We start from the raw sequence: 27,018 nt of genomic DNA, 5'->3' as shown, positions 1-27,018 counted from the left end.
GTATGGTAGATAGTAAATAATTGGGTCTACCACCCATTTACACATTTGTCCTGACAAACCCAACCTGCCATCGGCAGCTCCACTCCGATGGCAGGTTGGGTTTGCTTTTTGTGTTGTTGTTTTTTTGTTTTGGGTTTTTGTTTGTTTGTTTGTTTTTGTTTTGTTTTTGTGTCACAAACCCTGACAAACCCAACCTGCCATCGGAGTGGGGCTGCCGATGGCAGGTTGGGTTTGTATAATTTCACTCAGATCGTCAGGTAAGGCGACCGTGGCTCAGGGGGTTGGGAAGCGCATCTGTAACCAGACGGTCACTGGTTCGATCCCTGTGCTCTCTGTCCTGGTCGTTGTGTCCTTGGGCAAGACACTTCACCTACTGGTGTTGGCTAGAGGCCATATGGCAGCCTCGCTTCTGTCAGTCTGCCCCAGGGCAGCTGTGGCTACAACTGTAGCTTCCCTCCACCAGTGTGTGAGAGTGAATGAATAGTGGAATTGTAAAGCGCTTTGGGTGCCTTGAAAAGCGCTATATAAATCCAATCCATCATTAAAGGGCGCCATATATCCAAAAAGATATTGTCATTACCGCTTAGTTTTGCACTCAGTCTTTCCATTTGTAGGACTCTAAAGATTTCTTTATACCACTGAGTTATTGTTGGTGGTTTTTCAATTAGTTGATCAGTTGATCCGATTGAAAACAATACATTTTCTTGCCAAGAACAATAATTTACATAGTAGTTTATATTTGTTTTTATCTGGAAATTTGTTCAGAGTTGGCAGCCCCAATAAATACTGAGCTGGATCTTTTTGTTTTCTGCTTTTAAGTATACCCTTTAATTCTTTTGTTACACAGAGCCAGAATTTTGAAATTTTTGAGCAAGTCCAAAGACAGTGCAAGTAGGTCCCCGCCGCAGATTTACATTTAGTACATTGTGCTGACCTACTCGGATCAATTTTATTCAGAAAAGTAGGCGTTCTATACTATCTATGTAAAATTTTATATTGTGTTTCTTTAAATCTATTATTAAGGAATAAAGAATGCACAGACTGTATGCACTCGCTCCAGGCATGATCATCACAATGACACTGGAGGTCTCCCTCCCAACTCCTGATAAGTTTTCCAATATTAGATAAGATACACACACACACACACACACACACACACACACACACACACACACACACACACACATATAAATACAGAGACAAATATAAATAAAATATACGAAGGGGATAAATAGAATAAATAGGAATAAAAATAAAAATACAAGTGAATTGCACATTTCAAGTATTGAGGTCTATTGCACCATTGACTATTTACAAAAGTATTGCACAAGGTATTGTACAGTGAGGTGAAGAGGCACTACAGCTTAGTTGTTCCCCCCTCCTTTGTCCTGCTGTTTCCCCTCCCTCTCCCCTCCAGAGAGGAGTTAAACAGTTTGATGGCGTGTGGGACAAAGGAGTTTTTAAGTCTGTTAGTTCTTGTCTTGGGGAGGAGCAACCTGTCACTGAACAGACTCTTCTGATTGTTAATGGCCGTGTGCAGAGGATGCCCAGCATTGTTCATAATGTCCAGCAGTTTTTTTTAGTGTCCTTTTCTCTGCCACTGTCACACTGTATTATAAAACTGTCTTATAGTACTTTTATCTGCATTTAAATGTAAAAAGAACTTTTCCATGGGTCCTAGTTGCATTGTATTGTGTAAAGTATCAAAACTTGAAGTAATTAAGTGACGGGCCTATAAAAATGCAAAAAAATCCATTTGATGTATTCCATATTTCTTTTGGACCTGCTCAAAAGAAATACAATCATTCCCATTAAACAAATCACCAACCACACGTATTCCTGCGCCAAACTATCTCTGAAATACTGCACTTGTCATTCCAGGTGTAAAGTGCTGATAATTTATAAAAGGTGTTAGGTAACTCAGTATAGGATTACTTTCAGTGTATTTGTTCATATCCCGCCATGTTTTTAAATAAGTATCAATCATTACTTGTTATGTTTTTTTGTATATTTACTCACTAGTTCACTTAAGAGATTAAATGGCGAACATGTCAAGGCTTCAAGGGGATTCTCTGTCTCTTTTAGATATGCGTGGATCCATTTGTGTATGACTCTACTATGGCATGACCAGTTATAAAGCACAATGTTAGGAAATCATCTAGTTTGACTTGCGGAGCAGCTCGAGTTCTGGCAATGCTCTCAACATTGGCCAAACAAAATTTAGACTCGATCTTGATGTTTTATAGGATTTGTTTCTGAATGGTTATAGTTATAACTGTAGATCCGTAGGAATCTTCTGGAAACTGTAATAAAAAATATCACTCAGCAGCAATTTCACTTTTGCTTTTCAAGAATTGAATGTTGATTTGAACTCATCAAGTAATCAATTGATTTTATTCATCAGTTACTCATACTATTAGTCAGAATTTTTTTGATATGTATGAGTCACCAAAAGTAAAGGTTGAGTGTGTTTTCTGCAGTATTATATTATATTATATTATATTATATTATATTATATTATATTATATTATATTATATTATATTATATTATATTTGCTATTGTTTAAGACAAAAAGTAGCAACACGTTTTTGAAATATGGAGGTACTTTGGATCACTGATGAGTCGCTCTGCTGTTTCAGACTTAAATTGAATTCATCACCAAAACAAATTTTCCAAAGATTTTTAACCTTCTATGGGATGTTTTGTTTTTTTCTACCATTTTACAGAATAATTGAATGGATGATTTAGAATTGAAATGATGAAATAATTAGAAGTAATCTTTATTTACTGTCAGTGGTAGGAGATTGTGTTAGGAAGGGTGTGTATTTAGAAAGTGAAGTTAACGAAAAGGCTTAAAGGAGTCATTCTTCTTCCCATGAGCCAAATTATAGGATTTTCTCTAGTCATATAATTCGATTCGAGTTCAAAACAGTCGCATAAGAAAAGCAAATTTCCCCACATTGGTTTCTGAGAATGCCAGTGGAAAATGACCAGTTATGGTTTGACTACCCCGTAACAGATTTTATCATATATAATGATATGAACAGAAGGTCTTCAGGTAGGTCTGGGTTTTTCCCTATTTCACCCAGTAATGTTTATTCAGAAAAAATAGATATATTGTATCCCTGGCGAAAAGCTGAATATTTGTTTTTATTACACAATTTAAAGCGTTGAGCTGTGAAAATAAAAGGTTTTTTTTATGGCACTGTTTGTTTATGACAGCGTACCTTGACCTGGTGACACATTTGGCCAACAACACAACAGCAACAAGATGCGAATGAGCTTCTGCAGAAATGCTTTTTCTCTCAGTGTCTGTGTAGCAGTGCGTCTGTCATCCTTCGTATTTTGACTGAATTCACCAGGGCAGTCTGCAGACAGCGTAGTCTGTGAAACACTGCAAGCCTTCACTGGCCAAGGTTTTTGAATAATGCATTAACTGATAATAATAATGAATATGGAAAAGTAATACAAAGTGATAAAGTACAAAACATGTCCTGATGGATTCTCGTTTAAATTGTTACATTTCACAGCAAACGTGCCAGTCAGATAAATACTACTGTTTTCATTTGCTGATCATGCAGTGCTCCCGTTTAAGGGGGATTTCTCTATGCTGCACATTTTGGGTAACTTTATGAAAATGCAACCAGAAAAGACAATAATACTGTAGCCACGTGATAAAGATTTGCTTGAAAAAGCAAACTCCCATAAAATAATCTGTGTAGAATTGAATAATATGAGCAAGTTTACATGTTAGAAGACAATTTTAAGGGATCTCTTTCTTTAACTTTGTTCCACACTGTAGATCCCCCCGCCTCCCAACTGGGGAAACTCCCATGATATGACACGTCCACTCACATCTAGCCTATATTAGACATTATCATAGAAATAGGAAGTAAATATTTGGCCTGGCAAACGATTTCAGCCAGACCTGTTGCAGTTTTGTCATCTACGTCAACTTGTGAGGCCAAATAGTGACAGGAGAAACTTAATCATTCTGAGTTACTCTCAGGGGATAAATGCTGGAAAGCTGTTCAGCACATCAGAGGGATGTACGTGCAGCAGGCTCCTGATGTTGAGATAACGCTAGTATAATAATATTGTGTAATCACACAATACAAACATGCACAGTCTTGAAAAAAACAAACCGATTAGTGTTCTTTAATGGAAAAATGTTAAATAAATGACAGAAAATGTAGGCACAGAAAGCAAGGAATTGGCAGGCAGGCACGAGTTTCCACGTCTATCTACAAACTAGTGACATAAGGGGCAGGAACTTGCAGAGACCACTAAAAGCCTGAATTGGTAATCTGACAAATATGCTATGATGCTATTCTTTGATTGACTGTGACAGTTGTTTCTTAAACATCGGTGTTGTATTTTACAACCCTCTGACTTGGCAGTAATTCAGTTATGTTTGTTAAGCAGCTTAAAGAGGAAAAGGCTAAGATAGTGATGGATTATACACTTAAACTCAAACAAAGTCATTATTAGGGTCTAATCTTTAACCCAACCAGTATAGCAAGTATAGCACGGCAAGGTTCTAGATAACTGAGAGAATAAGAACTTTGTTATAAACTGCTGCTTGACAGTGAAAACTGTCGAACAAATCAGCCTTTTGGCTACAACAAAGAGCCACGTTACAAAAGCCCTAACCCAGTATATAAACACAGGGCCAACGCAAGAGGAAAAGACTCAAATAATTCCATTGTCTTTTTCATACTCCTGCATACACCTACATAATTATAGCTCTAGAACCAGTTCAGTCAAAACACAAGAAACAAGAGCAGAAAGCCCTGTATTACAGCCTGTAGGGTTTTTCCCTCTGAGCTGTTTTGGGTTCTGTGTTGCCCAAATCTAATGTTACAGCACAACCAGAGGGACTAGGAACACGAAATCACATGTACATTGAAGTTATTTCTGTTATGCTGTTTCTATTTTATAGTAAAAATTCAAATTAAACATGTACATTGTGTCGGCTTCTTTGTGCATTTATTCATCAACCGATTTGCTATCATCTGACTAGTAATATTCAATCATATTCATGTAGGACTATGTCAAAGTTATAAAGTCCTTTACTGTTATAAACGTCTCTTCATAGATGGTTTCTTGGTGTCAGCATTAACAGGATCCAACATTACATTTACCATACATTTTCCGACCATGAGTGAAGTGGGGAAATCAAACATCATATCTGTAGTTGCAGTCTTCATAAGCATATAAAGACTGGTCACTAAATGATCGTGTCGGGTTAGAGTGAGCTGCTCTCTACTAAAACTCTTAACATGATAAGTTTCTTCTGAACATTAAAACTGGCTGCATTGTTGTGTAATGATGCATGGCACCTAAGTATGTTGGGATTCTGTGACCTGAGGAGTGGCACTTTTGTGGAATAGACTTTTACTGCTGGATCTTATTTGGTCTGTATCAGATCAACAGCTTTGAATCTCTTGTTGTGTTCCTTTGGCTGTTTATGACTCATCCTTAGTGGTGTGTGTTGTCCTTATAGGGAAGGAGTGGGTTTTATGGGGTTTGTCAGATTTACAGCAATGTTTACGTGGGTGTTTCATATTAACGTAACGTCCACAAGAATGCCGGGACTTGGAAGAATTAGATTCCTGGAACAGGTAACAAGTCAATTCTGTTAGTTTTACGGATAAGCTTTTAGATTACAACCATGTTTAAACTGGGTTTTATTACTGTGTTTTGCTACATTGCTGTGTTTTTGTGTTTACAAAATGTCTGCACACAGACAGACTTCTACATTTGCCTTTGTGATTGTGCCAGTTACTGTTTTTAACATGCTGGCATTTTTAAAGATAACGATCTGAAAAGCTGTTTATATTTGACAAAGCTTTTGATAGCATGGTGAAAAGTGCCACAACACTGAGTGTCATGATTCGGCCGTGTGGCAGGCAGGATGAGGACCCAAATTGCAAACTCACAGACACGGGGGATAAACTCAAAATGCAGCTTTATTGCTGACAGGTGATAAACAATAACGATGATACAAAAGCAATGCAAAACTACACTAAACTGGGAAAAGCTAAAGTAACATATACCGGAAGACACGGGGAGAACCACACACGGCATGAGGGAGAACGCGACGCCGAACAGAGGGAGACTCAGACAGAAATACACAGAGGGTAAACGAGGAAAGTGGGCACACACGGGGAACACAGGTGATACTGATAATCATAACGAGACAGGGCGGGGTGAACTGAACATGACATGTACAGGCACAGAGGTTCAGACAGGAGGAGAGAGAGCACGGGGAAAACAGACATAACGGGCTGGGGAAACATGGAATAAAACATAAGGAGAGACGAGGGCTCACAGATACACAGAGGGGCACACAGGGGGTAAAAGCCATGAAGGGAAAACACTTAGGGAACAACACAACAGGGCAACTCAGAAAACATGGCCTAAATAAGGAACGAAATACAAAAATACAAGGAACTAAGAATACTGGGCCCACATGGCCCAGGACCATGACACTGAGATGATGCATTTTTTACATTTTCAGTAAAAGATAAATGTGAGACTACAACATAATAAAAATTGATGGGTTTTTTTTATATTAAAGAGGCTCTTGAAGCAGTGCACTTTGTCAAAAGTTTGCTATTCAAAATGCAAAAACATACATGTGAATATGTAACACTGCAAACGCAATTCAATACACACGTGCACACTCACTAATCTCTGCAGCTGTGGAGTGATAGTTGCTGGATTTGAGGAATTCTGGCTCGCTCGGTGGAAACGCTGTTACGCAATGCTTTGTTTTGTCAGTTAAGATACAAAAGTTTAAAAAAAAGTTGCTCAATGTTACAAAACAGAAATCGTGACTCGGGAATGGCAGTTTTCTTGCTTGTGTCACACCGCCTTAAAAAGCGTATCATTTCTGTTGGAGAGGTCCTACAACAGGTGACTCATGTTTCCACCAACTTACATTAATAATGAATCAGGAAATCCTTTTCAACTTACATAATTACAGTATTACTGTCAAAAGATATGCAAGGCTTTGTATTACAGTGAAAATCAAACGGCTCATCAACATGCCAGTCGGAAAGTTTAACTTATGGTCAACTGTCTGACTTTCATGTTAGCTTTAGAAAAACAAGCGTGCGGTTAGACTGTAGTTGGTTGATCCCAGCAGGATCATTTAAAAACATTTGTATCTCCGCAGCTGTGCAAACTGTTTATGAACAGCGTATGTGCATGTTTGCTACTGGCGCAGTTGAGCTCTGATATCTGTTGCAGATATTACAAATTAATTAAAAATAATCAATTTGTTGCTTTGTTATGCTATTCAGTGGATCCTTAGTATGACCAACCAATACTGGCCTATCACAGAGATTCACAGTTACTGTTGTTTTGCTTATGTGCTGTCTGGTATGCAGCGAAGGGCGACTAGTGATAGGTAGGAAATAAAATATGGTGTCAACAGAGCAGCTCAGAGTTTTTTTTCTCATTGTTTAAATGTGCTCAGGCCTGCTTTCAGCACATGTTGCAGAGTTGGCTGAACAGATGGTTGTTAGGGCTAAAGGGGTATCACAGCAATGGCTGGCTTGTTTATAAAAACACGAACAGTGTTACATACTGCATGTGTATGTATGTATAGAGATGAAAATCATATTGGGTGATAAATTAAAAAAACCTAACCTTTTCTCCATAAAGAGTGACGCTGACCTAAAAATTCCAGCTCTTGTCTCTTTGACAAACATTCAGATAATTTTGATCTGTATTCTCTTTCTCCCTCTGGACCCATAAAGCAGTGGTTAACACATTAGCCTAACAAGGAAAAGCTCTCTAGTCTGATCCCAGAGGAGGCACAGCTCCCTTGGTTGTGTCAGGATGGACATCTAGAGTAAAAAATCAAATCAAACACTACAGACTGTAGCGTCTCCTGGTGAATGAAGGAGCACCTCAATGTTGATATGCTGTTAAATCAGAAAGATGCGCTGTTTAGTTCCACTGTGTTTAAAAAAAAAAAAGTCATGGGAAAGGTTAGAAACATGTAATTTCTTTTTACTCCCTAGCCCTGCGTGATCATGGCCCAGTGGATCCACATGACTCAGATATTGCAGCATCTGCCTTATGAGACAGTCAGCAGCCTCTATCCACCAAACACCTTCCCGATTGAAGTCAGGCATTACATATCTGAATGGATAGAGAACCAACGATGGTATGATGCACACACATACTGTACATGTACATGCTTCTATAGTTTATATATACACATTATGCATGTTTATTCTTAATAAATATTGCATGTGTTTATTCATAAGGGACTGTGTGTGTGTGTGTTCTCACAGGGAGGACTTTTCACAGGAAAAGGTAGAGCAAGAGAGTCAAGCTCAAATTCTGTTGGACCAGGGTATCAGCATGATGCAATCCGTTGCTCAGCAGAATGCCAATGTTGTCGAGAAGATGAAGCTGATGCAGATGAGCAGGCACATGGTAATAAAGCCAAAGAAACTATCAGTTTTTTAAAAAAGAAAGTGACATTTTATTTGAGTTTATGGGCTTTACCATCACCCATAAAATTTCACCTTTGCAGAAATTCCTGTTTAGATTTTTCAACCTTCTGCAGCATTTGTTGCTTGGACTTCAAACTTCTGAAGAATGCAAAAACCTTGGTAGACTTTATGACAACTTTAGAAACTTCCTTAAAGCTGCTACAACATACATGTTAGGAATGCATTGTCTTTGATATCATTTGCATTCATTATTGCATTGCATACTTATAATTAGTGGTATTATTTGCTTATTTTACAGGAACTGTTTCACCAGCAGCCACTGAAGTTTGCACTGATGGTCAGAGACCTCCTCAGGCAGGAGAGGGCTCTGATAAATGGAGTAAGTCCCTTTTATGTTAAGTCTAACTAAAGTTTTTTTCCAAAGGCAAACGTATTTATCCCTCAAGTTTTTCCACGTCCTCACCTCAATTCTGCCTATTTTGGCGATCTCTCGTTTTCGTCCTTATGTTGATACTGTGATTATTATTCCTTATTATTCAGACGTGTTGTTATATTTCCAGGGTGGTTACATTTTAGGGTTTCATAGGGGTTTTTGATTACAACGTACCCACTGCATAGATTTCCTGCTGAAACGTAAATCCCCAGTAGTAGCAACAGTTCAAATCCTTGATATTAAAGCATCTTTGAGTCTGTCAATAGGAACAGTGTTATTGCAGGTGTGGCAAGTTGGTGAGGTGGAAATGGGGGGAGGAAGCAGAGAGCACAGATTTAAGTGGAGGCTGATTGGCTCTGATTGAACTAGAGTAACTATTTCATTATTGAGACTGACAGTGTGGGAAAGTGGTAGTGAGAGCGAGCGGTTTTAAGAACAGAAAAACAGCCTAACACCCACGAAAGCAGATAGGTGTCTGATTACAGATCTTCCTTAATGAACTTCATATCTGTTAGGTAGAGGAATTATCTACCAGAAGAGGCATTGGTTTTATGCAATGAGTGGCAATAAAATTTGTGTAGTTATTTAAAAAACAACATTATTTTCTTTATATAAAAGAAAATGAGTCATGAGTCATAATTCATGCTGACCTGATACTTGTGTTTTTGATCAAATCTAACTTGCATTTCCAAATATGTCATATTGCAACATAAAACAGCTTAGCTCTTCTTAGAAATCCCCACAAGACATCATTGTTTCAAGTTTACTTCTACCCTTATAAAAATACACTGGTGATAGCTGGCAGTCACAAGCCACGAGGTTATATCTCAGGGGGAACCAGGTGAAGCTGATGTGTTTACCAGATACAGTTTATGTTTAATTGTGTAAACTATTGTGTAAAAAAACCCACAAAAGCAAAAAAGGTCAAGTTGTGGTGCTTTGCAAGTCCATTTAATGTTTTTTCTGTTTATAGACCTCCCCTGCACAGTACCCAGCGTACCCGACGAACGATATGTCCAAGCAGGACGTGGACGAACTGGTCCTGAAGGTGCTCGAAGTCCAGGAGATCCGAAAAAAGATGCACCAGATACAAGAGGAGCTTAACTGGGAGAGGCAAAACTTTGAGAGTGCACACTCACAGGGTAAACGCATGTTTTCCTTTAGCAGTACATGAATGATTACATGCCTTAGATACCGTAAGCAGTCAGAGCGCAGTAATAACTGCCAAAAGACTTCAACGGCAAAAATACAGCTTACATCAACAGAGTTCCTGTTTTTCAAGGTTAAATCATAATCTCTTTTTATTGTCTGCTTCCTTTTCTTCTGAGTCTGTTCAGCTATTTTAATTCCACTTGTTAATTTTTTTGGAGGATTTGTTTTTAAATGCTTGAAAAAGAAAGAGTTTTCATAAAAACTTTATTTAGAAGATCATTCTCTGGCGGCGACATGAATTAAAAAAATCCAGGTGCTGCGAATGGAGCGCTAGCTGGTCTGCTCAGTAGGAAGTGGCAGATGTTATCATTTTTCAAAGCAGAATAAGTAGAGATGGCACAGTTACGTGGATGTTGGCGTTTTTTTTGTTTTTTTTTAGATACCTTAACCCCATTGTCTGGGGATGTTGCTAGTGATATTTATTTTTATCTTTATCTGATTTGATGTGTCAAACCGTTTTTGCGGTCAAGCTTTGTCTAATTATATACAAGACTTAATGTAGTAAGATCAAATGTGAAGCACTCACTCACTTTTTGAAGACCCAATAAAACTGAATGATCAATAGAGGAGGTGCTGCCCACTACCAAAGGATTTCTAGGTGGTGCTTTTTGTTTAATGTTGGTCATTTGACCCTCATCATAAACAGTACTTGCATGATGTTCTCAAAGAAGTATGATTAGATATCATTTTTTATTATGCATTTAATTGTTCAAGCAGTGAAGCTGTTGGAACCACAAGGTTGTTTTGTTTGTAGGGCTGCAGCTACTGATTAATCAGAATCAGAATACTAATCCCTAAGGAAATGATCTGTTCTATATTTCTGATAAGAAAGCTATTAAAACAGCTGAACAGTCTAGAGTACGAAGTAAAGGACAAAGAAAAAAGTAAGAAAAAGTTGGAGCAAATGAAACAGGCTGCATGCTATTTTAGTAATAGTTACTTTGGTAATAGAGTAATCTATCAATTATTCATTTTATTATTCAAGTAACTGGATAAAAATACTTTTGTCTTAATAATGACTGATAATAAACATTCAAAAGAGAAAAAACAAGAGTTTTTCAGAATGAATGAACACACATATGCAGTTAAACCCTTTGATTGTACTCATGTGCCGTACTGAAATTACACTTTTTAAAGAAAGCATTATGCAAACGTTTTTTTCAAACGCGTACATCCAAACTTGAATAAGTGGGGTGTTGAGTGGGGTTACAATGTGGCTTTTTCACTTAGGCATAATTCAAACATTAGACATTAGGTGCGCCCCACTTTTTGCAATGTGATAGTTACGATAGGCTCCAACCCTCTGTGACCCTTTTTTAGGTCTCCAACATAAAAGTCAGTCTGTCAAAAGAAACTCACCTTTAGGTTGTGCAATCTTTTCTTTGCCAGAAAGCTTGTTTCTGAGGGAAAAAAAAACGTTTTCTACGTACAGCACAGGAATTCCATTTTATTATTTAACTTAAAGCAAAGCAGCATTTCCCAACAATGCAGGAAAGACTCGACATGTCATGTTGCTTCTTGTTTTAACAGGGTCGTTCCAGCAGAATGGACTTGATTCTGCAAATGCAGAAATCAAGAAACTTCAGACTCACATCCAACAGCTGGAGTACAATATACAAGCAATGGCCACGGTGAGCCAAGGGCTTATGTTACCATCATCAACATTACTGGCATCCTCGAGAGAAGTTAAACTAAATGTCTTTAGAAATTTTCAGGTTATTAACACCAAAGAACAAGACGAGATCTTCATCCCGTTTAATTAAACCTGTTTGATTTTTTGATGTTCCTCAGCTCATTTAAATATACTGGTAGTTAATAGATAAACAGTTATTACTTGATTACTTGTTTTCAGTTAATAATCAAATTGCAATGTGTTTGGATTCTGGTTTTTGTAGAAACGTTCACAGCTGCTGAAGGAGTCTATGGAGCTGCTGGGCATCTGCCAGAACCGATTTCTTAACAGGCTGAACGAGTGGAGGTGGGAGCAGCGCAAAGCAGCCATAGGATTTCCTTTTGATGACAACCTCAGCCCCCTGCAGACCTGGTGAGCTGCACACCACTCCACTGTTTGTACTCACAGCCTTTGTGGTATTGGTTTATGCCGTCCTGGTTAAAACCCATGATTCAGTGTCTTTGACACACTTGTTTTTATGTTCCAAGTTTAACACTAAAAAGAGGGCACCTTTATGCACACAATCCAGTAACATACCGCACTCTCGTTTAAGAGATGGATTTTTGAAGTCTGCATATTTTCAGTGATTTTTGGATTTATTTGAAAACTTTATTGATCAGTATCCAGATGTAGCAAAGTCGGCCTGGCAGTTGGTTTGATCTGTTGTTTCAGTCTTCATTTTGCTCAAATATGAATTATTAGAACTTTTGGATGGATTGCAGTTGGATGAATTTGGTGATCTCCAATCTACCATTAGAGTCAAGTCCTTTTTTATATCCCTCCTCAGGATCAACTGTAATCACTTTCTTGAATACTTACCAATTCTTACCACCACTTACTGGACACTCCAATGACTCCATCAGATTTCAGCTTATTTAACACAGACAAAAAATCTCTGATGGAGAATGACTGTATGAATTATAAATGTATAAATTGGTCAATTATTAAACAAATATTTTGCATTTTTTACCAGCTTGGGTGTTTGTGTTTTTGCTTTCTTTCTATACTTTCTCTGTTAGGGCTGAGCAGCTTCTTGGGATGAATGGAAACCTGAGACAAGAGCTGATGCTGACTGGGGAACTGACCTCGGAGCTCCAGGAAGGGCTGTCACAACTTGTGCAGGTTTTGATTGAAAGGTAGCACAGTCCCATTGTTTCCTTTCTTGTCTCACAAACAGCAGTGTAAAGGAATCACTTTATTACCTTTTTTAAAAAGAAGAAGACAGTTGTCTAACTCTGTAACCCTTTCAGCTCTCTTATAGTGGACAAGCAGCCCCCACAGGTGATAAAGACACAGTCAAAGTTCTCCACAACTGTGCGATATCTGCTGGGAGAGAAGGTAGCTCCTGGGAAGCCTGTGTTGGTGAAGGCGCAGATCATTAATGAAATACAGGCCAGGAACCTGGCAAATGTACATGGGTGAGTCGTGTGTTTCTGGGCTGGAATCTGAAATCCCCTCACACTTTGACAGAATATCCTCACTGTGGCAAATTGTGAGGGAAGAAATAAAAACTGTGATCAAGCTCCATCGCTGGGTCTCTCCTCTGCTCTCTGTCTCTGTCATGGATGCATAAGAGGCGTAGGTCTGCGTGTCTGCTTCCCCAAAGGTGCCACACAGAGCAAATAGGCCACAAAGAACCTGCAGAAAATTGTGCAGAGCAAACAGAGCATGGGACAAGATCTAACATGTACTTGATGTTGCAATCTTCCCCACATCGGAAGTGTGGAAACTATGGGCATGTTTTCTTATTCTTTATAGCACAATTGGCAGGAAACATTCACACCTAACTTTCAAAGCTCTTCTAAAGCTCCTGTTATTTGCTGTGTTGTTATTAAAGTTTAAATGTTGTGTTCACAGTTAAATTAAAATCACCAAAATTCTTAAAATAATTATTTCCCACATTATTTTAACACAATAATGTAGATACATAACAGAAATCAGCTGCAACCATTTATTATTTACTTGAAAGGCAAAGGTGTGAGTAAGCCTAACTATACAATTGTAGCGTTTATCTACAGTAACATTAACAACAGAGTCAGCTGTTTGGTTAGATTTATTAGTTAACACTGAACACCTCATATTGTCAACAAGCATTTCTGCTGTGTAAATTTGATCTGAGGCTGTGCAGGATGTATGTCACGATCTTGTTTGTTTTTTTAGCATCTTGTAGATTAGCACATAATTAAATCAAATTAACTACAGAGGTTAAAACTTTAAGTGGTTAATATCAAGGTACTGACTATCCAGTATTTGTATGAGGAAATAACTGACAATAAAATGATGTTACCTGCAGTGATAATGTTGGTGAACTCATCAACAATTCGGCCGTCCTAGAACACAACGCAGCCACCAAGAGCACATGCTCCAACTTCAGAAACATGGTATGTGCGGGTCTACATTTACAGCTCATATTTGATTGACGTTCAGCATCGTTGGGAAATGCAAACTTTGTTTTTGATTTAACAGTCCATCAAGAAAATCAAGAGAGCAGACAGAAAAGGATCAGAGTCTGTGACAGAGGAGAAATTTGCCCTCCTGTTCTCCTCAGAGATCAACATCACAGGCTGTGAGACTCCGTACAGGATACAGGTTTGACCCTATCCGGCATTCTGACTGTTGTTTAACAGTTCACATTACACAGTTGACTTGAGTTGTTTTGCTAACTTATGGTCTGTTTTGTTGAATGCATGCTGAGCACACATACGGTGTAGTTATGGTGACTTTAAAGGGGTCGGGTAACGTAACATGTCTGATTACAGGTGATCTCTCAGCCAGTGGTTGTTATTGTTCACGGCAGTCAAGACAACAATGCTGTGGCCACCATCATATGGGACTGTGCATTTTCTGAGCGAGTAAGTGTGAAGTTCTTCTTTTGATTTTTCCTTTTTACATTTAGTATTGCAGCTTGTCTTTTCTGCTGTTACAAGTGTTTGAAAGCTACAACATACAATATGTGCTTCATACTCTCGACTTGACCCCTGAACTGGAATTCAGCAGGGACTGGCGAGGCATTATATCAACTTCCCCTTGCGGTGGAAGAAACACAGAGGCAGCTGTTAGGAGGTGACTGTTGCTTATAAAATGCACAAATGCAGAAGCAGCAGCTAACAGCATATCCTTTATGCCTTCGATGCTTGTTGGCTCCTGGGAACACGAGGCGGGTCTGGGCCCGCGCTGGAGAGTCGGCGCAGTGGCAGGATGGCTGCTGTGTTGCCTGGGATTACTCCTCATCCCCTACCCAACCCTGTTGCTGGTCACATGCTCTATAATGTTGTACTGTGGACATTTCTGTGCTTTCTGTGCAGAGGAGTTTTTTTGTTTCCTGTTCTCATGCTGCCTCCTACAGCCCAGCATGAGTAGAGGTCTCTTTTTTTCCTCTTGTACTTTCCCATTGTAGTGTATATTTCAGTGTTTTTTCCTGTAATGCAACCGTTCTCTGACTTGCATCCCCATGTGATGTCTGTGTTGTGTGTGTAAGGTCAGGGGCGGGGTTCATTCCACTGCAGGGCAACCTGCCACTGCATGTGGCAAATAAAAATTGAACTTTCATCCATCCATTCGCTTCCGCTTATCCTTTTCAGGGTCGCGGGGGGCGCTGGAGCCTATCCCAGCTGTCATAGGGCGAGAGGCAGGGTACACCCTGGACAGGTCGCCAGTCTGTCGCAGACAGACCACCGTGCCACCGTGCTGCCCAAAAAAAATTGAACTTGAACTTTAAATAAGAGGTGTGGCAGCAGTCATGTGGAAAAAATATGAGTGCAGTGACACACTTGACCCAATGTCCTGAACTTGGCAAGAGTTGAGTGTCCCTAGAGCCCGTGTGTGGGAAAGTGGAAATGTCATAAAAATAGAACATAAATAAATAGCAGACATTTATCATGAGGGAATAAACGCAGTTCACCAAAATTCTAAAGTCTGCATTTAACATCCATAATAGTGCGTTTATATATTTTCCTTTTTCTCTTTCCATTTTAAATTTGGTTTTACTCGTCCCCTCACAAATTAAAAAAAAAAATATGTGTATCAGTGTTTTCGCTTTATCAGCCTTTATGTCACTGCCATCAGGACAGAGTACCCTTTGTGGTGCCGGACCGCGTGCCGTGGAGGATGATGTACAACACTCTCAACAGCAAATTTACATCTGAGGTTGGGACGCAGCACAACCTGGACCAGTACAACCAACACTTCTTGGCACAGAAGGTCTTTGATAAGCCCGACTTTAATGAGGATTTCAGCAACATGATGGTTTCCTGGGCCCAGTTTAATAAGGTTCGCATGTGCTTATATTTGCTGGCACAGGTCACTTTGACCCACAAATCTTACAGTGCCTTTCAACATTACAGGAGGTTCTCCCAGGTCGACCGTTTACCTTCTGGCAGTGGTTTGAGGGAGTAATGGAGCTGACCAAGAAACACCTGAAGACCTACTGGAGCGAAGGGTAGGAAGATTCTGCTGCTGTTTCACCAGTGAATGTCAATAGCCTGTGATAAAAAAGCTTACAGTGTTTTGCTCCAACAGGCTGATATTTGGTTTTATTGGGAAGCAGCATCTCCACCTGATTCTCAAAGACAGGCCCAATGGAACATTCCTGCTTCGATTTAGTGACTCGGAAATTGGAGGCATCACCATCGCTTATGTGTCTGCTACTGAAAGTAAGTGTTGACAGACCACTGGTTAATGTTCAGTTCAATGTTATCTCAGCACCTAAAGCAATGTTAATCTCTTTGACTAATAATTTCCATCATAGTTTTCGTCAACAACTTGTTTTTTTTTTCCTAACAAAAATAAGACGATAACTAAATAAAAACTAATGCACGACGACAAAAACTATGATGACACTTTTGTCGATGAATAAAAACACGATGAAAATGTTCCTGAGTCATGGGATCCAATCAGAACTAATTAAGTTGTGTACATAGGCGGGACAAGTTTGGAAGTGATTGAATCGTTAAATCCTTGTGGAGTCAGGTTAGATGCACACGTCTGATCTGCTGCCAAGAAACAGGTGCTCCCTGTTTCTCACGAAAATGTATCAAAATGTTATAAGAGAATAGCAGACATGTGACCACATTTCACATTTAATGTCAGGGAAAATAAGACACAGAAATCAGATTTAGTCTAGGATAACTCCATGATATTTAGTCTACGAGAACCAGACTGAAAACAATTTAGATGTTTAAATTATGACTAAAACTAAATGACATTTTAGTCAAAAGATTATGAATAAAACGAAAGCAAAATCTGCTGTCAAAATGAACACTGACCTAAAGGATAAAGGCCACTCTTCCGAGGATGCCAGTTTTCAAATTTTGGACAGAGAAGACAGATGGTTTGAAAGAGGAGTGAAACAGGGGCATCTGTGTTCTCTGTGAACAACCATCAAACAGAGCAGGTGGCTTAAGACACCAACTCTCTGCCACCTACTATGCAGTCTCAAGCTTCACTGATATGTTGCTTTCAGGTGACCTCAATATTTCACGTGATAGCATAATGCAAGTTCTCACAGTGGTTTCACCTGCTCTTCTATGTTGAGCCTGTCTGCCTCTCATGTCAAAGCAAGAGGTGGTCCACTAGTTTTCCTGATTCCCTTTCATACTGAAGGGTGTTCCTCCCAAAGTGCAAGTGCAAGAAGAACATCTTGCATTCAGGTGACCTCAAAAGGTCACATGATAGGGTGAGGCATTATCTCACAGGGGTTTCACCCAAAATCTCTGTCAGTAATGACCCACGCTTTTACCTTGTGATGGGATTTAAAAGTGGGTCAGTGACCTTCGTAAGAGATAACCCCAACTAGGGTTGAAATACCTGAGATTCTCCACCTTTTGGTTGTAGAACATAAGAGGTGATAAGAGGTGAAACGTATTCAAGAAACTTAAAGAAGTCAGTCACTTTCTTTCCAAGCTCCTTATGTGCACCTGCTAAAAATCTTTGACAAGCTTGAATCTCAGTGACCTTGACCTCAAGAAAATCACCTACAGTTTTCAAATTTGTACCAAAGGTGCATCTACTAGGAGGCTGAGGGGTAGCACTGTTGGCAGCCAGTACTTTTGAGTAAAATATTTGCATTTTACACTGCATTTCGACTCGTTTTGCAATTGGCGGTTATAAACATGACGTGACAGATCAAACTTTTTTTTCCAGATGGGGGACAAAAAATCCAAAACATCCAGCCTTTCACCAAGAGAGATCTTGAGATCCGTGGCCTCGGGGACCGCATCCGCGACATTGACCACATAACGTATCTGTATCCTGAATTTCCTAAACATGACGTTTTCAGAAAATTCTACACAGGTAATGGTTGTCCTGTACAAAGACAGTCATATGTTCTCAGTTTAGGAAAAGAAAGTGAAAGTAAAAAACTAACCTCTTTTTTGTGGTTTGAAGCAGAGCCTACGTCGTCCACCAACGAGGGTTACATCCCTGTGTCTCTCCAACTTAAAGTCGGCATGTAAGGATCTATTCATAACAAAATAATACATATAGGGAACATGTCATGTGTATGTGTGTGTATCTTTTTATGTGTGCAGGGATGCCCAACGCCCAACTTCCAGTACACCATCTTCCTTCAACATGTGAGTGTCACTTGTACAGTCTTTGGTACAGTATTTCCATACCACCAGCTCTGCTATTTAAGGAAGAGTCGTTTAGCACAGGCAGCAATTACATGAAAGGTGTAATTGCTGCCAATGCTACCCATTTATAGTCACAATTATACTTACAATGAAATCTATGAGGTCATCTGTCATGAAAATAAGAAAACACAAACATTTTAGTGTTTAAAGCTAAAAGTTATTGAAGTTTTAGATAGATAGATATGTTTTTTTTATAAAACAGTGCATTTGAAGGTTCATCGATAACAACAATAATTATATTTTAACATTAATGGTAATGAACAATACTGTTAATTTAAGGTAGGTGTGGCATAAATATCACATTAGGTGGTGTAATTAAACATCCTGATTTATGCTTAATGCCATAATGCACTGAAGCTTCAAATCTAGAAAATATACTTCAGTTATGACAGATCATGTTTCATTTCATGTCTCATTTTGTTTTTGTTGTTAATAGTTAGAAAAGATAATGTTGCAGTAGCTGTGCTGTTGGACTGTTTGCCTTTTTTGTTTCGCTATCTTGGACTTTGGTTACACTTCATATTATGTGCTTTTATTTTGTATGTCCAGGGATACCATGCCCTCGCTTCACTCTAGCTTCAATGTGTAAGTGTTGCTTTTATGTATTTCTCTTTTATACTCAACATCCACACCAATTACTTAATTTAAATCTTTCAGTGTTTTTCTTTTAAATAACTGATTGACCCACTGTTTTTTTTTCCTACTGATCTGGACTTTCCTTTTGCTTCACATTGTGTTCTTACCTTTCATTTTACATACATTTGCAGGGAGCCTATAGCCCCAGCACCTATACTACAAGGGCCTGAAACCTCACAGAGTAGCTTCTCTATGTAAGTATCAAGCCTACACATTTTTTTAATCTCATTTAGAGCAATCTGTTCATATTAACCAGTGATAATGTGATAACTCTATATATTTCACTTCTGTACCACGCACTCCCTGTTTCAACATAAATATCTATAAATTATCAGAAATGATCAGATATTCAGATTCTGGGCACAAAAAATATTGAAATGTGAACAACTTTGTTTGAATATTCTTTATTGCGTCTTGAAAACAGCATATCTACAGGAAACACACTGTTGTGTACCACATTTACGATGCTACTTGACAGTCTGTGTAATGTAAATAAAATGTGAAAACATTTTATTTACATTAAACGGTGCCACGGAAATAAACATCTATACATGTGCGTGTATTCCTGCTTCACATCGCGGTTCATCTTTCATGGACTCACTACATCGCACATTTATCTGTGAATCTATATCGTGGATTTCTGCGGTCTATACGTATTTTTATTATTTTTATTATTTTTGTGGTTTTTAACTATTGCTTCTTCTTTCAGGCAACAGTTCCCGTCACCGTTCAACTCATCAGAGTTCTCTGATGAAATAATAGATGGTGCAACAACAGCTCCTGGCCTGGAACCCATGTACGTTTTTTTTTTTTTTGGGTTAATTTCTGTAAGACATCCATTGCAATGGTGACTGATTATTAGACAGTAACATCTTGCGCTCTCTTTTTCTAGGCTACCAGATTTGAACTTTTACGATTAATCTAGAGTCTTCCTGTGGGCTGTGCAAAGAAGAAGCCGGCTAGAGATTGAAGCCAGACTTGTGTCATGTAACAAACGTGCCACCATTTGAGCAGATTCTCTTCCTTGACTCTCAACATCTAAAGTTTGGACTACGACCAGTGAAGATTTTGAGACAAACTTGATTTGTCTGGGGCTCAACATGTTAAGAAAGAGGAGAAAATCAGTTTAAATCCAAAGTAAAACTGAGAACAAACCAGAACAAAAATGCTTTTTTTGCAGCCATCTGTGCCTTTGTGTGCATGTCAACAAGAACTTGCCTAGTGGCAGGTCTGTTAATGTCTTTTCTTTTTGCTTTTCTTTTCTCTTCTGTTGTGTGTGTGTGTGTGTTTCTTTGCTTGTATTTAGGAAAAGATTTGGATTACTGTACAGACTATAGCATTTTTCCAACAGTGGCTATAAGTGTGACAGCGGGTATAAAAAGGGCAAGGGCACATGACATTGCTGGCCAGTGGACTTTAAGACACCAGGGGATTTTGTTTTATTAGTGTTTGGAGTATATTGCATGTTGGTCTATTTTAGTCATACATTGTATGTAACCCTTTGTGTTTTCACTTTTCTCACAGTATATTATTCATTTAGTCTCTGCATATAGCGCATGGTAAATACTCATTAAGGAATAAACACCTTTTCTGGCAGTGGTGACTGTGAGACTGTCACAACACTGACAGACTGCGCAAAATGTCAGAAGTTATGAAGGGTGATGGGCAAAGTTTATATTAGATCTACTGTATGTCAATTAAAAATTCAATTTTGTGTTTTCTGTTCTATCAAACAATTTCTTGTTTAATGTCAGCTGATACTTAGTAGTTCTAGTTTTATTGTTTTCAACGAACTTTGTGCCACTGTGCGTGTTTTTTTAAGTTTTTTTTAAGGCCCAAGCATACTAAAAAAATACCAAAGAAGAGTCAAAGTAAAAATATATTTTCAAACCGATTTCCCCTTATTTCCCTTTATTTTCAAGCACAACAATAATGTTATTAAGTAAGCAGTTCAGGAAAACAGACAGTTAAATCCATAGACGTTTGGACAATAATAGAATCTTTGTAGTTTTGCCTCTGTACACCACCATGGGGGATTTTTAAATCACATATTCAAGTTGTGATTGAAGTGCAGACTTGTAGCTTCAAATGGAGGGGTGTAACAAAAATATTGCATTAACAGTTTGGGAAAGTACTGACATTTAGAGGCTTAAAAATAACTAGATAAACTAAAATTTCTGCACTTAACAGGAAGGAAAATCGTGCTGTACTGGGCTGACATCAGGTGGTTGACTTGGCCATTGAAGTATAGCCTATTTTCTTTGCCTTTACAAACTCTTGGGTTGCTTTAGCAGTTTGCTTTGGGTCCCTTTGCAATGTGAAACACTATTTTAAACTGTTTTGCAGCATTTTAGATGAGAGCAGAGGGTTTGCCATGTAATATTCTATAAAAGTCTGTAATTCCTGATCATTTAATGCAATACTTTTGATAAAGTCTTTGAATTAAAGCTGAAAATCTGCACTTCAATCACATGTTGATTGTCAGGTTTAGAAACCCCTGGGGTGGAGTACAGATGCAAAACTACAAACATTGTGCTGTTGTACAAACGCCCATGGACCTAACGGTAATTCTGACACATTATAGTGTTTTCTCACTTGTCCGAGCTTTAATTTTTTTTTAAAAATTTTATTATGGCTGTTTTTATATGCATTGAATGTTAACCCAAACCAGTCATTCCCATAAAAGATGTTTTTACAACAAGTTTAGCACTACCTATCGTCACTGCCAGTGCTGTGCATGTTATCACATAACAGTGTGTGTTGGATGTTGAGAACAGATGTTATATGTATACTTAACCTTTCATATCTTGTGGAGTGACTTTTGTTTATATCACCCTGGGGATACTACTACAATCCTTATAGTCTTTCACTGTGGAGACAAATAAAATTTCACTTTTTCTGTAAATAGTCAAAAACATTTGTTTGAATTTATTTACAAGAAATTGGTCATTTCTCCCTTAAGTCAAGATCCATGAGTTATCACTGCACAGTGGAAAATATTCTTCAGTACAAGCAGCTGCGGACAGATGATTTACAGCTTTCGAGGTACACAATCTCATCTGATTTGTTTATGGAAATGATTCGTTTGGGAGTGAGAAGTGTGTTATTAACTATATGACGATTGCTGTATAAATATAAGAATTGCTTTATTGGTCTATGCTGACTGAAAGCATATATCTAAATCCTGTATTTCTTTTTATTACACTTACTCTAAAAGAAAGGAGACAAAACAGGAGTTGGAAACTTAATAATTTTCAGATTTTCTTTTAAATATAAAAATAAGCAATGGCATTTTGATTGGGAAGGTATGCCTGTTACCACAAAGGCTGTCTATTGAATTAAACCATATTGCTGTATAACATAACCAGCGTCGCTTCCATAATCCATTAGCCAAATGGGAGACATTGCATAGCTAGCGTATTATATTTCCTGTCTGTCCAGTTTCAACAGTCATGAAATTAAAAAAGAAGAACACTATACACTGTACATCACAAAGCTTTTTCCCCCCATTAGAAAACAAGTTCTAGTTTCAACAGGCCATTAAAATGTAATTTCTACTCAACCACTGCCAGGGAAATCACACACACACACACACACACACAAAGATTATGTAGAGGAAGCAGAAAGAGAATCAGCTTACATATCTGGTTCAGTGACTGCTCTGGTGTAATTTGTAAAATGCTAACTTATCTCGGTACCTTGTCCCCTTCCCTCCATCCCAGCAGCTGAAGATGTTCCCTCATGACAGAGGAACAGAGTGGCTGCCTGGTGAACAAAGGGAGGAGGTAGGGTGAGTGAAGGAGGGATGGAAGAGAGAGGGGACATCAGGCCAATTCAACTTCAAAGTTCATTCTCTCATGTGTAGACTGTATGAAAATAAAGGTGTACATCCACCGCCCTGTACAAGCACACTAAAGAGTTCAGTCTCTTCCCCCAAAATATCCGAGGGCCTTGTCCAGTGAAGTGATCTCACTCTTTGAGAGCCACCCAGCACAGTTAAGAAAAGAGAAGTCACCAGGTGTTTGCTAACACCAGCAAGAAGCCGTCACACCTCATGCACTCTTTCATTTCTAACCTCAAGCTGATGTAGAACGACCCTTCAGTCATGTCAAACAGCACAGTCCAAAGAGAAAATGCTTGTTCCTGTCAGGTTTGCTCTCTTTGTTTTACCATGGCAGGCACGTGAAGGTAAAAGCAAACCAGTTTTACACACTTGTACATGAATATCTGGTAAGCGCTGCTTTAAAGCTTGGAGAAAAAAATGAACTCAGGAAGTCACCATCCAAAACAAATTCTCAGGAAGCTGTTTTGGGATATGGTGGAGGTTATGTAAACCAGCGGATTTCCCACTGAAATGAAATCATTAAAACAAACAAACAATGGTTAGCATATATGGGTGCAATAATACAATTTAGGGATTTGCAATTATAACTTCACTGAATTTCTGAAAGTTCAAATAATTTCACTGGGTGTTTTTGTTGTTTATTTTAATACAAATATGAATGTGAGTGCGTGTGCTTCACTAGATGAGACACAAACCTGGAACTGCCTGAATCTGACTGGATTCAAATGCATTGATGATCTTCAACTGCTATTAAAAAACAATAGGACCACTCTAAACATGGAATTGATTGAATTGGTGTATTGGACTTTTGTGGTTTTAGCGAGCGCAATAAAAAGGGAGCGTCTTTCTCTAAAAAAGCTGGCAAAATAGATGAAAAGAAAACTCAAAACACAAACAAAGGAATGATCAGTTAAAACAAACACACAAGCATACACATGCACACAGACACGCAAGCACACTGTCTTTCTCTCACTCCTCATCACGCATGCACTTGCACATAAGCCAAATAAATACTAGTGAAGTACAATAACTACATGTAATTTACCCAAAGTTCATGGAACAAAACAAACAAAGGGCGAGATCACACTGGATCAAAACGGGGGAAAAAAGCATTCAGAAGTCCACTGCTCTATTGTAGCGTCACTCCTAGCAGACTACAAAATAGGAAGGAGGGAAAAAATAGAAAAGAAAGAGAAAGGGAAGCAAAGGAAAGACAGCAATAGCAGCCCCTGTCCTGAGCAGTATATAGCCACCTGGTCAGCCAGGAGTGACTGACTCCCCACACCACAGGGCACAGGGTGCTTCTGTCAGTGGCAAGTCTTCTTCCAACCCTCCATCTTTGTCCTGTGATCCAAGGGGAAAAGAAGAAAATGTAGGATGGGTAGTGGTAAAATCAGAAAGGATGACCAGGGCTGTGGGTGCCCCTTTACTGTAAATCAGGAGGTCCAGTTCTAGATTCAAAAAAAGGAAAACAAAACGTTTGGGATCTATAGTAGCATGTGTTGAGACAGGGAGGAGGTATGTGTGCAAAAATAGTGTGTGGGCTGAGGATGGACCAGGAACTGAGGGTGCAGAGGGAGGCATGACAGGTGAGGGATGAGGTGGGCGGGAGGAGGGGGTTCAGAAAAGCCAATCTTCTAACTCCGGGCTTATAGGGCCTGTGTCTTGAGCTCGATGGGCTCCCCCCTGGTCTCCTGCTGGCCGTCGGCCTCTGGGGATCGGGCGCCCTTCAGTGTGGCGAGCCTCTCGGAGAGGCCACGGAAACGAGGGAACAGCATGAAGTCATACAGCAAGGCACCCATGGCACCACCAATCATAGGACCCACCCAGTACACCTGTTGTTTACAGATATGACAGAGAGCAGACAGTGTTGTTTAGTCTGAGGATGTTATGTTCATGCTATGGTGTGAAGTCATTTTGCAGATACAGTTATCTTACCCAATGGTTGACAAAATTCCTGACCAGAACAGCTGGAGCAAAGGACCTTGCAGGGTTCATTCCGGCGCCAGTGTAGTACATCTAGGTAAGAGAAAGAAGTCGGGATTAGGACTGTAAAGGTGCTTGTTTAGCTTGTTAGGATATCGTTGTATGAACCCGGAGTGTATTTTCAAGTTTATAGACCCCGGGTTGGTTTTTACCCCAAGAAGATGCCCCATGAGCACAGAGAAGCCAATGGCCAAAGCAGCAGAGCCCAGGCGTCCGTTGCGTCTCTCATCTGTCACAGCAAAGATGCAGACGACAAGCTGGAGGGTGAGGAAAATCTCAATTGTGGTGGCCATGCCCAAGCTGATGCCTGGCTGCAGCTGCAGAGGGAAAGACAGAGGGATGGATTGAACTGAGAAGTCAAGACAAACACTGTTTGAAATTGAAACAGACATTTAGCTTTCAATACATCCATCCAGTCTCAAGAAAGAGTGCACCTAGTTGTAAAGTATTTTAATTTATAGTTCCTTTCCGAGTATGGGAAAATGATAGGTAACAGCAGGTGACGGCAATCTTACCGTGTTCAGTGCCAAGTTTCCCCGCATGTTGTTGGGTGTGACCCCATAGAGCACAGCAGCACCAGCCAGCGCTCCGAGACACTGGGCAATGATGTAGAAGAAAGCACGGAACAGGGACATCTGAGAGCCAATCAGGTAGGCAAAGGTAACGGCTGGGTTGATGTGTCCTCCACTGATGTGGCCAATAGACTGGATGAAGGTGGCGGCCGCCAAACCAAAGCAAAAGGCAACATGAAGAACATTATGGGGCCCGGTGGTCCAGCGGAGGGCCGCCCCCAGCCCGAAGAACACGAAGAACATTGTGCCATAGAACTCAGCAAACACCGCCCGCCAGAAAGACATGGACCTGAACTCCCACATGGTGGCGAAAGGTCAAAAAGCAACTTCTGAGTGGAGGGATGAAAAGTCAACAACTAATCAACTAAAAGGAGAAGATGTTTCTCCACAGGATTGACTGAGTTTGACACTAAAAAACAAAGAGCAAAATTTGCTCTTAAACCGAAAAAAGACCTCTCTCAATCTAATAGCGACAAAATTTACACCTTACTAACTTGCAACTCTCGTGCAACTGCAAATAATCTGCTGTTCTGCTTTCTGTCATAGAGAGCTCCTGAGTGGAGCAGTACGCCAGTCTCTGCGCATCTATATGCCAACCCCGCTGGTTGTTAGTAGAAGAACATGGATAGACAAACGGTAAGCATGTCCTGCAGACATTCAGCCTCTTTACCAGAGCAGGGGGAGCTCGGGGGCCTTTTTATAACACCCCAGGTCCAAGGCAGTGCCACACAGTCCAGGGGAGGGGTCACTGCACAATACCGCAAATCAAAACAAAGCAATTCAACCCTTTTCTTGCCTTGATTACCCTCAGCTTATTGTAAAAGAAAAACATAAACATAAAAGGCCATGAACTAATCAAAGTGGGCCAGAGAACAAAAATCATGGTTGGCAAGCATTTACAGTTTGGACTTCTTACATTTCCATGTGGTTTTCCATCTTTTTAGGGCTTCAGCTACAACTCTGGGTTCATTGCAGGAGAATGAGAGCACCTATGTACCTCCAACAGCCTGGCTGAAGCATTCAACCAAAAAAGCTGGCAATAAAACACCAATCAGTAGCCCATCGCTGACTCTGAACCCCCCCTGAGAAACTGCAGTGGTCTTGAACCTCAAAAACAAGAGCAGTGAGCAAGTGGTGGGAAGAACCTGTTAGTGCAGTGAACTAACTGCACTAACTTGTTTGATTTTCCAGCAATCCAGATATTTCTCCAAGCACTGAAGATAATATTAATACTGTGTGAATTTTTTTTAAATGATTTTAAACTATTTTCTTTTTATTTCATCTAGTTAAAGTAGCATCAGCAGTTCACATTGACTAATCAGAGGTGTAATCTATAAAGCACGAGGAATTTCTCAATTTCTCCATTTGTTCTCTGGATTGGTACAAATTGGGCTGATGGCAACAGAACTGATTAGGCAGAGTTTTACATTGTGTGGGCTGGAATAGTTTGGAGGCTCAGGTCAGATAAAGCGGTGGAAAATCCACGGTTGGAGAGGAAGAGGGGAGAGCAGGCCTGGCATTGAGCATCTGCACTGGAGCATCATGCTGACCAG

At 39.5% G+C, this 27,018-nt stretch overlaps 2 protein-coding genes across 3 annotated transcripts in view; one reads left to right on the top strand and one right to left on the bottom strand.

Moving 5' to 3' along the window:
* The window catches only part of stat6 (signal transducer and activator of transcription 6, interleukin-4 induced), a 23,958-nt gene extending 1,980 nt beyond the window's left edge, over positions 1 to 21,978 (top strand). Inside the window, exons 2-22 of one of the 2 annotated variants that reach the window (XM_086278730.1) lie at positions 8,038 to 8,183; positions 8,314 to 8,458; positions 8,777 to 8,857; positions 9,885 to 10,053; positions 11,654 to 11,754; positions 12,019 to 12,167; positions 12,815 to 12,931; positions 13,046 to 13,213; positions 14,089 to 14,176; positions 14,262 to 14,384; positions 14,555 to 14,647; positions 15,861 to 16,064; positions 16,139 to 16,233; positions 16,314 to 16,447; positions 17,937 to 18,086; positions 18,183 to 18,243; positions 18,323 to 18,367; positions 18,977 to 19,012; positions 19,195 to 19,257; positions 19,773 to 19,859; positions 19,956 to 21,978. In XM_086278730.1, the coding sequence (XP_086134856.1) occupies positions 8,050 to 8,183; positions 8,314 to 8,458; positions 8,777 to 8,857; positions 9,885 to 10,053; positions 11,654 to 11,754; positions 12,019 to 12,167; positions 12,815 to 12,931; positions 13,046 to 13,213; positions 14,089 to 14,176; positions 14,262 to 14,384; positions 14,555 to 14,647; positions 15,861 to 16,064; positions 16,139 to 16,233; positions 16,314 to 16,447; positions 17,937 to 18,086; positions 18,183 to 18,243; positions 18,323 to 18,367; positions 18,977 to 19,012; positions 19,195 to 19,257; positions 19,773 to 19,859; positions 19,956 to 19,983 (2,271 nt within the window). In that variant the 5' untranslated portion in view covers positions 8,038 to 8,049 and the 3' untranslated portion in view covers positions 19,984 to 21,978. Of the gene's footprint in view, positions 1 to 8,037; positions 8,184 to 8,313; positions 8,459 to 8,776; positions 8,858 to 9,884; positions 10,054 to 11,653; positions 11,755 to 12,018; positions 12,168 to 12,814; positions 12,932 to 13,045; positions 13,214 to 14,088; positions 14,177 to 14,261; positions 14,385 to 14,554; positions 14,648 to 15,860; positions 16,065 to 16,138; positions 16,234 to 16,313; positions 16,448 to 17,936; positions 18,087 to 18,179; positions 18,244 to 18,322; positions 18,368 to 18,976; positions 19,013 to 19,194; positions 19,258 to 19,772; positions 19,860 to 19,955 lie in introns of both variants that reach the window. The other variant, XM_086278729.1, reaches the window with a different exon arrangement.
* On the bottom strand, positions 21,686 to 27,018 carry mipa (major intrinsic protein of lens fiber a). The gene is made up of 4 exons (XM_086278731.1): positions 25,409 to 27,018; positions 25,046 to 25,210; positions 24,846 to 24,926; positions 21,686 to 24,742 (listed from the first exon to the last, which is right to left on the bottom strand). Exons 1-4 carry the CDS (start codon positions 25,766 to 25,768, stop codon positions 24,557 to 24,559), a joined length of 792 nt encoding a protein of 263 aa, XP_086134857.1. The 5' UTR covers positions 25,769 to 27,018; the 3' UTR covers positions 21,686 to 24,556.

The sequence above is a fragment of the Aulonocara sp. 'chitande type north' Nkhata Bay genome, linkage group LG20 (assembly GCF_057382095.1).
Source record: "Aulonocara sp. 'chitande type north' Nkhata Bay isolate Kocher_YH1m ecotype deep benthic linkage group LG20, A_spYH_male_GT1.1, whole genome shotgun sequence".
NCBI classification, from domain to species: Eukaryota; Metazoa; Chordata; class Actinopteri; order Cichliformes; family Cichlidae; genus Aulonocara; species Aulonocara sp. 'chitande type north' Nkhata Bay.
Note: the sequence above shows the minus strand (reverse complement) of the source record. Positions and strands in the feature narration are given on the sequence as shown.